This window comes from Dendropsophus ebraccatus, chromosome 4, assembly GCF_027789765.1.
Source record: "Dendropsophus ebraccatus isolate aDenEbr1 chromosome 4, aDenEbr1.pat, whole genome shotgun sequence".
Classification (NCBI taxonomy): Eukaryota; Metazoa; Chordata; class Amphibia; order Anura; family Hylidae; genus Dendropsophus; species Dendropsophus ebraccatus.
The window spans coordinates 128952254-128967498 of NC_091457.1; the positions used below are offsets into that span (position 1 = coordinate 128952254).

Sequence of the window (15245 nt, forward strand, 5' to 3'; positions counted from 1 at the left end):
TCGGAGGCTTACCCTGCACCCGCATGGCACTTTATGTACACATGTGGGGTATTTCCGTACTCAGGAGAAATTGCGCTACACATTTAGTGTTTTTTTTTACCTTTTAGCCCCTTGTGAAAATGAAAAAATCATGACAAGATTAATGATTTAGAGTAAAAAATTTTAAAAAATTACACTAAATGTTGGTCTAGCCTTGATTTTTTTCCATTTCCACAAGGGGTTAAAAAAGAAAATGAACACAAAACGTGTAGGGTAATTTCCCCTGAGTACGAAAATACCCCACATGTGGACATAATGTGCCATATGGGCACAGGGCAAGCCACCAAAGGGACAGAGCGCCATTTAGAGGCTTGAATGGAGGATGGAGGCCACGTCGCAATTACAAAGCTCCTGTGCTGCCAGGACAGTAGAAACCCCCGACAAGTGACCCCATTCTGGAAATTACACCCCATAAGGAATCTAACAAGGGGTGCAGTGAGCATATGGACCCCACTGGTGACGGGCACATGTGTAGAACATGTGCCGTGAAAATAAAAAATACAATTTTTTTCATTTTCACATCCCAAATGTGGCCGTCACCAGGGGGCCATATCCCCGCTGCCCCCCTTGTTAGATTCCTTATCGGGTGTAGTTTCCAGAATGGGGTCACTTGTGGGGGGTTTCTACTGTCCTGGCCGCACAGAGGCTTTGTAATTGCATCATGGCATCCTCTAATGGGAATAGTGGCCATATCTATTTAGCTGGGGAAAAGGGACAATTCTAATTTATTTGGGGGTATTAGGCCAATTATTAGTTTATAAGGTTGGAAATGACAGGTGTCCATCAAACTCAACCTGTGTTGATCCAGAGGAAGGCAAAAAACCCTCGTGAGGCACACGACAGTAGCCTCATCACTGAGAAAAAATTACTTCCTGACTCCATAATGGCGATCAGAATAATCCCTGGATCAACGTGACCCCTGAAATAGGAATAAGGGACAGAATTTAGATAATGTAGAACCCCAATGACGTGTGGTGCGCCTTGAAGCGATCCAGTATGCAGAGGCCGGGGTGATCAGGACAGGTGTCACACGGGAAAATGGTGTCCTTCCTGATCCCCCTGTTACGCCACACTCTGCACTTCTTCTGGGGTCTCCCGTTCTCCAGTGTGGGGGACGTCACCTGGAAAATGTTGTCCTGGTGCGATACGGGGTCCCTCACATCCAGAAGTGCTGGGTCCGCTCCATGGCTGCTAAATATTAGGGCCCTATTACTACTTCTGATATGTTCGGATCGTGCCGCAAGCTACAGTAGCTCAGGCAGCGAGGGACCGGAAGAGGGGGGTGCTGGTATTAAAGTTATCCCCGTACAGGTGGTAACCTTTATCCAGCAGTGGGAAGATCAGTTCCCGGACGATCTTCCCACTTGTTCCGAGGATGGGGGGGGGGGGGGGGCATCTGGGGGCTGCATTCGGGTGTCCCTTCCTTAATACACTCTAAGGGTACGTGCACACTGCGGAATGGCGAAGGATAACTCTTCGTGCATTCCACAGTTGGCACCCACCGGCGGACTGATGCAGGCGCGCGTCTCCGTCCGTGTCATAGACTCCATTCTATGCACGGGCGGATTCCGCTCTCTGTCCAACGTATTCATTCTTTGGACGGACGATGGAATCCGCCTGTGCATAACATGGAGTCTATGACACGGGTGGAGATGCGCGCCTGCATCAGTCCGCCGGTGGGTGCCAGCTGCGGAATGCACAAAGGTTTATCGTCGCCATTGCGCAGTGTGCACGTACCCTAAATCTGTAAGTGTACCCTGAGGTACGCTCACAGAGTTAGTAGAATTTTACGCCATACCGTGATCTCTTATTGGGATGGTACTGGCGGAAAAGACGTGTCTGGGGGGCAGCGTACGCTACGCTACCCCCAGACACGTCACTGGATGATGAGGATGAATGGAGGAACGAAGGATCCCCCCATTTATCCTCACTGGCTGTTTCGGTGTCGGAGGCAATAATAACGTATCCCTCTGACGCCGAAAACACCCTGGGGGTCATCTTTATACGGGGACTAGTATATGGGGTATGTAGTGGTGTAGTGTCAAACTTTATTCAATGCAGTGTAGTGTGGTGTAATGTAGTGTTTTTTACGTGTTTTTTTACAGTAAGTATAAAAAAAAAAAAAACTACGCCAAAAATGGTGTTGCTGATAAATGCCGCACTTATGTGCGGCACTTTTCAGCAGACCGTGGCAGTAGGATAGAGAAAAAAAACACCCTACACCAAAAAGGAGGAGTTGCTGATTAGCATAGGAAAAAAAAAATAGAAAAAAAACAAAAAAAACAAAAAACTTTATTACATACTGAACATCCCTGTAGCTGCTGATAAGTGTATTACACATATCAGCCGCTAGAGGGCAGCAGAGCGGAAAATCCCGAAAACCCGACGCTGGAGCCGAAAATAGCCGAACGTGACGTCACGGAAGAAGCCGAAGACCCGAACGAGACCACGAGGACGCCGCGAACCCGGAAGACGCCGATCAGGACCCCGGGACAGGTGAGTAATGTACGAATACCTGCTCTGGACCCCTCAGCTACCTAGCTGAGGGGTCCGGAGCAGGTATTTATAACTTTTGGGGACTTTGATCGCCGTGATCGGGCCGGTGGCACCTGGCTACCATTACTTTTTACAGTAATGGCGGTCGGTGCCGTCCTCGGACAGCACCGACCGCCATTTTTTCCGGGTCATCGGGTCACCGGGTCTGGGTCATCGGGAAAGGTTCCGATCGCCGCTATTGGCTGATCTGAACTGATAAGCCAATAGCGGCGATCGTCGGCATGGGGGGGTTAACAACCCCCCATGCCGACAGGGAGAGATGGCCTGCAGTGTATTTCTGCAGGCCATCTCTCCCGATCGCATGCGGCCGGTCCGCGGCGCCCTCTTAAAGGACCCGCGTACCGGTACGTCATGGGTCCTTAAGTGACAGTGATCCATGACGTACCGGTACGACATGGGTCCTTAAGAGGTTAAAGGGGTTATCCAGCGCTACAAAAACATGGCCACTTTTTTCCCTCTCTCGTTTCCAGAGAGAGGGAAAAAATGGAAATGGAGCTCAATTACACAACCACACCTAAACTGGAGACAAGAGAGGGGGAAAAGTGGCCATGTTTTTGTAGCGCTGGATAACCCCTTTAATCACAACAGTGCCCCTGCAGTGGAACACCCAGTGATCATATTTTCAGAGCACACATCTAATATGTATTGTGCCAGCATATTGCTAGCATAAGCTACTGTTTGCTAATGGGTAGGACATATGACCACTGGCATTACCAGTGATTGGAGCACCATGACATCTTAATTTTTCCAGCACAGTGACGCTTCTTTTCAAGTACTGTGCAGGGCAACTGAGCCCCATTAACTTGAAACAGATTTAGCTGAAGTACTCTGCACACTTAAGTGAATGGGAGCAGCTCTGTGCATGTAAAATATAGATGCATGCAAAAAAAAATATTGTAGACTCAACATTAGATCAGCAAAAAAGAATGATCTGGTTATTTACAGACTTACCCCTACAACAAATGCACTGCGGATTGCAGCAGGAAGCTCAGGGGAGCCGAAACTCGATACCCTTCCAAATGGCGACGATTCATTGGTTTCTGTGCCAGTAGACAGCTTCAACATGACATCATCTTGGTCTGGGGTGCTATAATCATTGATAGGTGTATTCTAGGAAAACAAACTCCAATTACTGCAGTGTTCTATAATATTTATTTGGTTCACAAACAACCAAAGGTAGATTTACACATATGCAGACAGCATAAGGTCTTCAAACCAAAAATGCTTTGCAATGGTAAAGCAACCAGAGTATCTATGGTTCACAGAGCATTATAGTAAGTATAGATAGGGAATTCAGATTGTAAGTCCCAATTGTCACAGGGACTCTATAGTTAGCACTAGAGATCAGCGAATTTACAGTGTAAATTAGGTTACTAAAACAAAGCTACAAATAAGGAGATAGTTTACCATACTAACATGTTATGAAACTGCTAGTGAATCAATTCTGCAATATATTCTTTCATCTAACTACATTAAAAGGCTTGTCTTTACAGCCTGTAAAATATAAAAGAAGATGGCTGCATTTCTTACTTTTGGTAGTTCAGAAGAAGCTGTCCTCTGAGAAACAGAAGAGTCTCTGCCATAACCTTCCCGATACCTGAGATTAATTCCATCCTTTTCAGCCTCCTTCAACTTCTTTTTTAGCGCCACTTGTTCATCTATATTGGATATGCAAAAAAAACACAGTAAACTTTATGCTTTCCATTTAAACATAGCACTGGAAACTGTTGTGTTGAAATAATGTTCACTATTTAGACAGTCTACCAGTCTATCTGTGATCTGGTGTAAGCAGATGGGATCATCCTCCCACAGAACCCTGCAGGAACTTGTTTAAGTAATTGATATCAGGGTCTGTAGATATAATAAGAGCCCTGCGTGACTTTAGCAGAGGGTTAAATATCCCAAGGCCTCATAGGTAATTACAATATCATAAATTTCCAGTAGTGAGATAGAACAAACCTTCCTTTAGATAATCTATGGGAATGTGAAAACAGACTTATTTATGTCAACAGCTGGAAGTTAAATGTATTTTGCATCAGAGCTTATTTGCATAAGACTAAGTTATTACTTGGAAGGGTAGATATGAAATAATATGCACTGGCTGGCGGGAGAGATGGTGGCAGATAATTCATGCTAGCAGCAAATCTTGCCATTTACACAGCTCAGCAAAGACACTACAGCAATCAGCAGTACGGAATGGAAGACATACCTAGCTCTCTCCTCCACTGGGCTTTCTTTGCTTCCTGTAGACTCTTGTCTCTCTCACGTTCTCCCAGCGTGCTGAACAAGCTGATTGGAAGACACAAAGAATATGTCACAAAATAGGGGGTCATGACCATATACTGAGGCATAGGCTAAGGGTTGTGCTAGATTTGTGATGAATGAGAATAACTTAATTGTGAGGGCTTCTTTTTGTATATTTTACTTTTTACTGGCACCTTTTATTTCACTATAAAGTTAAAGGGGTACTCTAGGCTAGGGGGTTTTCCTGGCTATGGCCGGGGAGGAGGTGAATGAGGCCAACGACCTCCACTTACCTCCCCGGTTCCAGCGCCAGGTCCCGGATCGCGCTGCTCCACTCCAAGCTGCCCGGCCGCTTCCTGGTCTCTGACACGGGCTTGAGATGTGATGTTTTAAGCCCGCTCAGCCAGTAACTGGTAGAGGCGGGATTCCTAAAGGGGTACTTCAGGCGAAATTTATTTATTTATTTTTATTTTTTTCAAATCAACTGGTTTCAGAAAATTTTGTGAGTTTGTAATTAACTTATTTTAACAAATCTCAAGTCTTCTAGTACTTCTCAGCTGTTGTATGTCCTGCAGGAACTGGTATTCTTTTCAGTCTGACACAGTGCCCTCTGCTGCCACCTATGTCCATGTCAGGAACTGTCCAGAGCAGAAAATGTTTTCTATGGGGATTTGCTACTGCTCTGGACAGTTGCTGGCAGAGGGGCAGCATAGAGCACTGTGACAGACATACAGCAGCTGATACGTACTGGAAGATGTGAAATTTTTTTTTAATAGAAGTAAATTACAAATCTATATAACTTTCTGAAACCAGTTGATTTGAAAGAAAAAATTTTTTGCTGTTGTACCTCTTTAAAGAGACTGTTAGAAAGTGTAGCATAAACTACACTTAAGTTATCCATTGAAAAAAAAAACTACAAACAGACTGGACAAAAATTGAGCACAACTGTAGCAAATTGATCTTAATAAAAAATAATTTAAGTAAATAGGGACTAAGGCTAGGTTTACATTTTCATCAGGACACCCTTCATTAACAGACACTAACTGATTCTGATGGACAACCATTATCTGGTTTTCCTTTATTTAGTAGGAGTTGATTTACATATTTTTATAAAGTTTTTTTTCACACTCTTCTTCCCAGGGGATTTGTGCAAGCAATCTTTTTACTGCTTATTCAGTACACTGCAATAATAGAGCATTGCATTGTACTGTCAGATTGGTGATCTACTAGTACAGCCTGCTTACGTCTGGCTCTAATAGCAGGTCTGACATGGTAGCTATGGGGGCCTTAAAACGGCATTTAAAATTTACAGATGCTCTATCCACAGGATAAAATATGAGTAACTGATTGGTAAGGTTCTGAAACCAGCATTGATCAGCTGTTCGGTGCCGCACTACAGTGAACGGAGTTTGTCTTCAGAAAATGTACAATAAAAGCAGCTGCAAGGGCACAGAACATACCCATCATTGGTGAGCTCATTGGTAAGAGGATCGTTTTTCTCTGCTAGTCTACTCTCGGTCTCTTCCTCCTCAGTAGCTGGGTTTTCTGCAACGCTTTCCCCTTTTATATCTAGTTTCTCTTCAACTGAAAGATAAAAACGGCATCATGAGGACTTTCTTACACATGAAAGAGATTTATAAAAAAAAGTGCATACTGTGACTTCATCTAGAGATAAAGGCATCTTCATCAACTAGAGACCAGAGGTGTCAAAATTAAGGCTCTCGTGCTGTTGCATAGCTACAATTCCCATCATGCCTGAACAGCCATGGCATGATGGGAATTGTAGCTCTGCAACTGCTGGAGGGCTGCAAGTTTGACAGCCCTGATATAGATTTTAAAAGGGGTTATCCAGTTAGATTTTTTTTTATAAAATCACATTGATTTTAAACTCCTATATCTAATAGGAGTGTATAAATCTTTTTTGCACTGTTTGCCTGTACTCAGAAAGCATTTACCTGCCACCAAAGCTGAGCAAAAGCAGCAGCATCTCATCCTCTTCCTCTCCTGCTCCTCCTCCCCTCAGAGACATAGGATATGTGAGTCTGATCGTTTGGCATTTGAATACTGATAGCTGAAAAAGTTAGATGCAGGGCTAAGGAGTCTGGGAAAACATGGATACAGCCTATATCCATGTTTTCCCAGACTCCCTAGGGCTGCATCCAACTATCCTAGCCACAGATATTCAAATGCCAAACGACTGAACCCAACCATGCACTCATCTCTAGTGACCTGTATCTCTTTTGTGGGCCTGGTTTGCTTTACAATGTGCTCATGAACCGGGCCCACAGCAGACGTCACCAGTGTCAGGTGACCTCCAAAGGAAGAACTCATTCACTGGAAGCAGGCATGCTGTATGCTGGGAGCTGTAGTTTACTGGCAGCAGGACAAGGCTGACGGCACTGGAGAAGACTGAATCAGACCACCGGAGCAGCAGAACCTAGCAAGAATGGTCGTAACAGCATGTTGGGGGATTGGTAAGTATACCAATTTGCTTTTTCTTTATTTTTGGCTAGAATAGCTGCATAACCCCTTTACAGGCAGGTTAGGAAAAAAGGAAAACTTTCTAATAACATGTATGAAGTCCATTCTCTTTGAGACTTGCCTGTAGGCATCAGGGAGCGCTGTATTTAACAAGACAATGAGTGGCAAAACAATCTGTCAATATGTGAACAAGCAGCAATCTACATGCTCTACAAAGAGGCCTTTAGTTATACAAAAACAACTGGTTTACCTTTGTCAGCTGTCTGGTCGGTGGTTACTGGTTTGCTACTGTGATTGATGGTCAGTAGGATTTGCTGGAACTGCTCCTGGGTGAGACACACTAGACTCTCTCTCAGCTCCTCAGCAGAGACTGCCGGCTTTTGTTGTAGTCTCTGCTTTGGCACATGAGATGTCTTTTTGGGCACAAGCTTTCCCCTCCCGGCATCCAGCTTTGTTTGTTGCACATTTTGGTCATGATGTTTGTTTTCCAGTTCTTTGAGTACATTGGCGGGGGGTTTACCAGGGGGCACCGCTCCAACTGCGGATCTGCCTTTCAGCACAGACTGCTCTGGTTTGGCGTTGTTGTTGTGTACCACGTGCAGAACCTGAGCAGGAGTCTTTCCTTTTAGTGTAGTCTTTTGTGCCCTTCCCTTATTACCCACCTGAAAAGGAAAAAAAAAAATATTTAGTCAGTGCCATAAGGAAACATGAATTATTCATTAGATTTCTGTGATTCAAAGTACATTACCTGTTTAGCCGTCTTTTCCTGTACCCCTAGTAAAAATAAATAAATATTAAGAATTATAGATAGATAAAAGACTGAAATACATCTAAGCAACCAGTAGAAACACCTTAAAATCTTGTGATAAATGCCTTACCATAGGGAGCCAAGATAAGTTTGGGTTTGCCATTCAGAATCTGAGTTTCAAGCATAAGTCCATCCCTGCAACACAAAGCACAGTGACACATAAAGATAAATGACTGCTTATAGCTTCATATAATTGGGATTTCTTATACAGCAGATAGTCACAATACTTCAGAGACCTAATGTATTCCCTATAAAATAACAATTCTGGGGCATGTTTTCTTAAAACTCTGCATGGTCATGCATTCTGGATAAGCATTAATACATTGTCAGTGGATGTTACCCATCAGTGGGGCTTGTTACATAACCGGATACTGTTCTGATATTAGTAAATAATGTCTAATTCTTAGGGTAACCCATTACCCCTCTGGGACACTTATGTACACACTTAGACCACTTTCCAGACGGAAGGGTCCCCTATAGTTTTTACTGCATATTATCATTGTTCTGCAATGCTTTTTTTTTCATCCTTGCGGCTTCTGCAGGTGAAACAAGTTGAATGTTGTTGTTTTACCTATAGAATTGATGGCAAAAAAAGATGCAGCAATTCATGATAAAATGTGCCAAGATGCACAGTATATGCCTCAGAATATAGAGTATGCACATGATGGGTGAATAGAAGAAGTTATTTTTTCACCGCAGCCTAGTGTGCCGCCTATCTTCGATACGTATTGTACATGCATGGACAGTATTCTGTGGACCGGCCCTCGGAGCTCCCAGCATCAGCATCCATCATCATACCGGGCGCCCCACAACTGTTAAAATATTCGCACTACTGTACTGATGCGCTGTATCAGTATAGTAGCGCGAAGACTTTTAAAAAAAGAAAAAAAAAAGACATGTCAAAAGTTTTGATCGGTCCTGGTCTGTGTTCAGACTCTGACCAATCATGAGAACAAGCCAGGAGAAAGCCACGCTCACCGTGATCCTTCCCCGACTCTGTCACGTGATGAGTCGGGCGCATAATTTAGGTCTATGGAGCTCGACCCAGACTGCTCAAAACTTTTGACATGTTTTTTTTTTTTTAAAACGACAGCAACCCTTAAATTTTTTTTAGAGCTGCCAGAATCTAAGGCATACTGATGTTGGGAGATCCGAGGTCCGGTCTGCAGAATACTGTCCGTGCACATGTGAATGGCCCCTAGTCCTGAATAGTTACTGGATTTACTAAAGCAGACATGTCAGCAAAGAAAACAGGAATAAGGAATTCCAATTGTAAATTTGTGAAAAGCTGAATAATAACCCAGAAGGTATTATTTTCTAGTGGCAATGTATTCCACAGCACTCTATATATTATATAGCCTTCTGCTGACAGCAATGAGCAGCCCCCACAGTTTCTTTGCCCACCATACAGACACAGATGGTCTCTTCATTACACCCATGTCTCTGCCTGTCTTTAGCTATGAATCCAGGTCTGTTCAGCTTTATACTGCAGGATGCCATTAGGAACCTGTATCCTCCATGCCCAACCATATCCTATCTTCTATCCAGGACAGAGGTGGCCCAACAGGGTACTGGCGTCTCCTATTAGTTGTACAGTTTCCCCTATTAAACTTACCCTCTCTTTCTAATACTGCAGTGTATATTGTTAATACATTCACACATAAAACGTTTCATTTGATGGGGACAATTCTTTCTTGGTGCTTTATTATTTTGTTGTCGGCGAGTGTAGTATTCCACATCCAGTATCTTAGACACAAAGGCCAATTTCACTGAAAACCTATAAAGCTTTCAGTATATGTTACAGTATCAGTATGTGTTACAGTACAGTGCACCCGGATGCAACCCGCCCAAGCATCAGATCACTGCCAGGACCTTTGTGCCACACAGCAACAATGGTAACTAATGGTAAACTCTACACTAGTGGTCAGGGAGCCTTCCCAGAGTGTGGCTAATGAGACAATAGGAAATGTACGTATAAAGCCATGTACAGACCTGAAGAGGTTAATAACGCTCCTTCATTCATTGCTGAATCTGTAAGAAGCCAGGGATGCCTCACAAGGATGTGACGCACAGCACAGTATTGCTCCCAGGCATTCTACTCATTAAACATATCCTTATTTAATGTCATAGCCCCTAAGAAAAGACACGTCCTAGTTTTCTAAATGAGTCTCCATCCTCATCCACTTAGCATAATGTGTTCAAAATATATTTATATTTTACATAACTACATAAAGAAACATATGCTTTCAAAGAACACTAAACCTTAAAAGGTGTATTCACATCTCATCTAATATAGTTATAGTCCAGGGGTGTCAAACTCAGGCCCTACAGCTATTGCAAAACTACAATTCCCATCATGCCAGGACAGCCAAAGCGTCACCAGCCACCCACCCTCACATACAGCTCTCCTGCCCACCCGCTTGAAGTCACCAGGGATCCCCCTCTGCACCGGCTGCCCCCACGCACAGCCTACCCCCCCCACCACCCCGGTCACCAGGGATTCCCCTTCTGCACCAGCCGCCCGCCCTCACATACAGCTCTCCTGCCCACCCGCTTGAAGTCACCAGGGATCCCCCTCTGCACCGGCTGCCCCCACGCACAGCCTACCCCCCCCCCCCACCGCGGTCACCAGGGATTCCCCTTCTGCACCAGCCACCCGCCCTCACATACAGCTCTCCTGCCCACCCGCTCGGCAGCCCTCATGCACAGCTCTCCTGCACCCCCCCCACCCCCCGTCACCGGGGATCCCCCTTCTGCACTGGCTGCCCACCCTCACATACAGCTCTCCTGCCCACCCACCCATCAAAAGTCACCTGGAATCCCCCTCTGCACCGCCGGCCGCCCTCGTGCGCAGCTCTCCTACCCGCCCGATGTCATCAGGGATCCCCCCTGCACCGGCCACCCTGACACAAAGCACTCCTGCCTGCCCAAAGTCACCAGGGATCTCCCTCTGCACCGCCGCTGGCCGCCCTCTTGCACAGCTCTCCTGCCCGCCCGATGTCATCAGGGATCCACCCCCCCTGCACGGGCCACCCTGACACAAAGCTCTCCTGCCTTCCCAAAGTCACTGGGGATCCACCTTTGCACTACGGACATGCAACAGTGCAGAGGGGGATCGCCAGTGGAGAGAGAAGGCAGGAGAGCTTTGTGTCAGGGTGGCCAGGGGGGGGAGGAAAGTTGTGCTTCAGGGCAGCTGCTGCAGGGGGGGGATCCCCAAGACATCGGGCGGGCAGGAGAGCTGTGCATGAGGGTGGCCGGCGGCACTGCAGAGGGGGATCCTCGGTTCACAAGTACAGGACCTGCAGCAGATATGTAGTTGCAGATTTTTTTTTAAATTTAACCTGGGCCATCAAATCTGCTGCAGATCCTGTACGTGTGAAGGCACCCTAAAGGAGAATTTCCATTTTATTAGTGAGGATATTGCTAGGCTATGCCATTACTTTATCATTGATGGAGGTCCAAACTCTGGGATCCCCACAGATCCTGAGAAAATAAAGTGACTTCTTATCCTACAAATATATGTAGTTTGTCCCTTCTACAGCTATGGGGTTCAATCCTTTGTAGGTAGCAAGTTGCAAGTAGCGAGCTATGACTCTTACACTACTGTGATTTTCCATTTTGACCCTAGTACTAACTCTTGACAATGCCGTCCTCCCTGGGGCCACTAGTGCACAGTAATATTTGTTGCTGACAGGTCACAAGCTGGGAGTTTGGACCATTGTTCTACAGGCCGGAACAAGACATTAAGACACAGACCAATGCAGAAGCACCAGCTTACATGCCTTTTAAATATATATATATATATATATATATATTGCTCTTACATAGACAAGATGAGTCTTGGTGACAGACCCTCCTCCCTTTACATATGAATGCAATTACGATCATATTAATGATTTTTCTGATCGATTTTTCTTCTCATCTAAATCGTTCAAAAGAAAGAAAATTATCGATTGTCATTTGCTATACAAGCACTTAGGGCCCTGTTATAATCATATCGTTCAAATTTAAACAATTGTTCCGTGTGTATGTAGGCAATGATCGGAAAATCGTTCATGCCATCTATCACATCTTTTAAGCTGACCATAAAGTCATTGTTAATCATTCACCAATCATCTGTTCTTTTTCTGGGATCTGAAGGAGTAAACGATCTTAGCAACGATCGTAATAACAACCGGTAACTAATGACTATTGTTCTGTGTCAGAAGTCTTTCCTCGCCTTCTGCTCAGCGTGAGCTGGCCCTTTAGCTTAAAGTGACTGTACCACCAGGCCCAGGCTGAAGCACTGGAGGCGGCCGACCCACCCTTAGTGGGAAGAAACTCCAGCCCCTCCATGACGTGACTCCATTAGAATCAATGGAACCCTATCATAGAGGGGCTGGGGTTTCTTCCCACTGGGGGTGGGTCGGCCCGCCTCCAGTGCTTCAGCCTGGGCCTGGTGGTACAGTCACTTTAAAGGGACTGTACCATCAGGCCCTGGCTGAAGCACCGAAGGCGGGCCGACCCACCCCCAGTGGGAGGAAACTTCTGCTCCTCTATGACACTGCTCCAGCTGAAGGTATCCAAAGCATGACTTTTATTTATTTTTGTGGTGGGAATCTATTGACAACGTATGCCTGTACAGCACCATACATCACCGCCTTACGGCAGAGGTGGGCATCAGTAAGTACTACCAAGAACATGATGTGAGCAGAACCCAATACAGTGCTGTACAGTTGTCCCTACATTGCCCAGATGTGCTGCCGTACTGCCCTAGTATTGGTCTTGTGCTCAGCAGTATTATAGTAATGCCTTACACAGTATATACACTGTATGCCGCACATCTACTTAACTATGCTAGACTGTATCTAGTGCAGGTCACCACATTCATGGCAAGAAGAAAAACCCACACCACCCTCATCTATATACCACACCACCCTCATCTGACCGCCATCATCTATATACCGCCCTGACGATGACTGCCATCATCTATATACCGCCCTGACGATGACCGCCCTCATCTATATACCGCCCTGATGATGACCGCCATCATCTATATACCGCCCTGATCTATATACCGCCCTGACAATGACCGCCCTCATCTATATACCGCCCAGACGATGACCGCCATCATCTATATACCGCCCTGACAATGACCGCCATCATCTATATACCGCCCTGACGATGACCGCCATCATCTATATACCGCCCTGACGATGACCGCCATCATCTATAAACCGCCCTGACGATGACCGCCATCATCTATATACCGCCCTGACGATGACCGCCCTCATCTATATACCGCCCTGATGATGACCGCCATCATCTATATACCGCCCTGACCATGACCGCCCTCATCTATATACCGCCCTGACCATGACCGCCCTCATCTATATACCGCCCTGACCATGACCGCCCTCATCTATATACCGCCCTAACGATGACCGCCCTCATCTATATACCGCCCTAACCATGACCGCCCTCATCTATATACTGCCCTGACCATGACCGCCCTCATCTATATACCGCCCTGACCATGACCGCCCTCATCTATATACCGCCCTGACCATGACCGCCCTCATCTATATACCGCCCTAACGATGACCGCCATCATCTATATACCGCCCTCATAATGACCGCCATCATCTATATACCGCCCCAGTGACGACCGCCATCATCTATATACCGCCCTGACGATGACCGCTATCATCTATATACCGCCCTGACGATGACCGCCATCATCTATATACCGCCCTGACGATGACCACCCTCATCTATATACCGCCCTGACAATGACCGCCATCATCTATATACCGCCCTGACGATGACCGCCATCATCTATATACCGCCCTGACGATGACCGCCATCATCTATATACCGCCCTGACGATGACCGCCATCATCTATATACCGCCCTGACGATGACCGCCATCATCTATATACCGCCCTGACGATGACCGCCCTCATCTATATACCGCCCTGACAATGACCGCCATCATCTATATACCGCCCTGACGATGACCGCCATCATCTATATACCGCCCTGAAGATGACCGCCCTCATCTATATACCGCCCTGATGATGACCGCCATCATCTATATACCGCCATGACCATGACCGCCCTCATCTATATACCGCCCTAACGATGACCGCCATCATCTATATACCGCCCCAGTGATGACCGCCATCATCTATATACTGTCACAGTATCAACCAGCACCAGCGACCAGCGTGTTCATTAGAGCTATTACTAGCAGTCCTGTCAGCCCCATTGTGATGCCTGGAGCCTCACTGTCAGGATACAATACATGAGCACCCTCCATTATAAGGCTCTCCACACATGTACATTACCCCAGGTTCATGGCCCCCAGCTCGGCTCTCCCGGGCACACGCAGGCCGGCTCCCCAGCGTCAGCGCCGCTCTGTCAGCCTCCTCTCCTCTCTCAGCCCGCAGGCATCCTAACCTCAGCACTTCCCGGACTCCCAGTGTGTACGTTGGTTGCTGGCACAGCTCAATCACGCCTGCAGCCATTGGATTGTAGGACGACCAATCAGCACTCGCGTTACTTACCGGGTGACAGTTGGTAAAAAGCTCTGTGATCCGGTGCCGGGTTGGCTGCCTGCCAGTCGGCAGTTAGCTTGGCGGCGCCATCTTTGATAAGGGCGGGTTAGAGGACCCGCTGCATAGGCAGTGATTAACGACATAGAAATCAAATGGGAAAGAAGCAGGATTTACTGGCAATGTTCTCCAACGTGTGGCTGTCCAGCTGCTGCAAACCTACAGCTCGCATTATTGCAGGATGGGAGTGGTAGTTTTGTAGCAGCCGGAGAGCCACAGGTTGGTGAACCCTTTAAGGACCAGCATTTTTTGGGGGGTGGGTTGGGGGATCGGGTTTATTGTTCCTTATTGCAATAGCCATTGTTTTTCCACAGTGCTGTAGGTAGCTAGGAGCCGATTGGCACAGACAGGTGTGCATGTAGCCTCAGGTGCCGATGTACTAAGTGATATTATTGTTATTATTATTATTATTATTATTATTATTATTATCTATATAATAAAAATGAAAGTCTGTCCTTCTGTCTGCCTGTCCTTCTGTCTGTCTGTCTGTCCTCTATAGACTTCCAAACGCCTGAACCGTT

The 15245-nt window shown here is 46.2% G+C and overlaps 1 protein-coding gene across 4 annotated transcripts in view; it reads right to left on the reverse strand.

Moving 5' to 3' along the window:
* CCDC66 (coiled-coil domain containing 66) overlaps positions 1-14825 on the reverse strand; it is a 33072-nt gene extending 18247 nt beyond the window's left edge. For 2 of the 4 annotated variants that reach the window (XM_069967007.1, XM_069967011.1), the window contains exons 1-8: positions 14677-14825; positions 8199-8263; positions 8069-8094; positions 7571-7982; positions 6300-6423; positions 4805-4884; positions 4126-4253; positions 3547-3705 (exon numbers count right to left, since the gene is read on the reverse strand). In XM_069967007.1, coding sequence (XP_069823108.1) covers positions 3547-3705; positions 4126-4253; positions 4805-4884; positions 6300-6423; positions 7571-7982; positions 8069-8094; positions 8199-8263; positions 14677-14810 — 1128 coding nt within the window. In that variant the 5' untranslated portion in view covers positions 14811-14825. Of the gene's footprint in view, positions 1-3546; positions 3706-4125; positions 4254-4804; positions 4885-6299; positions 6424-7570; positions 7983-8068; positions 8095-8198; positions 8264-14457; positions 14633-14676 lie in introns of those variants that run through there. The other 2 variants (XM_069967010.1, XM_069967008.1) reach the window with 2 other exon arrangements.
* Between the last annotated feature and the right edge of the window lie 420 nt (positions 14826-15245).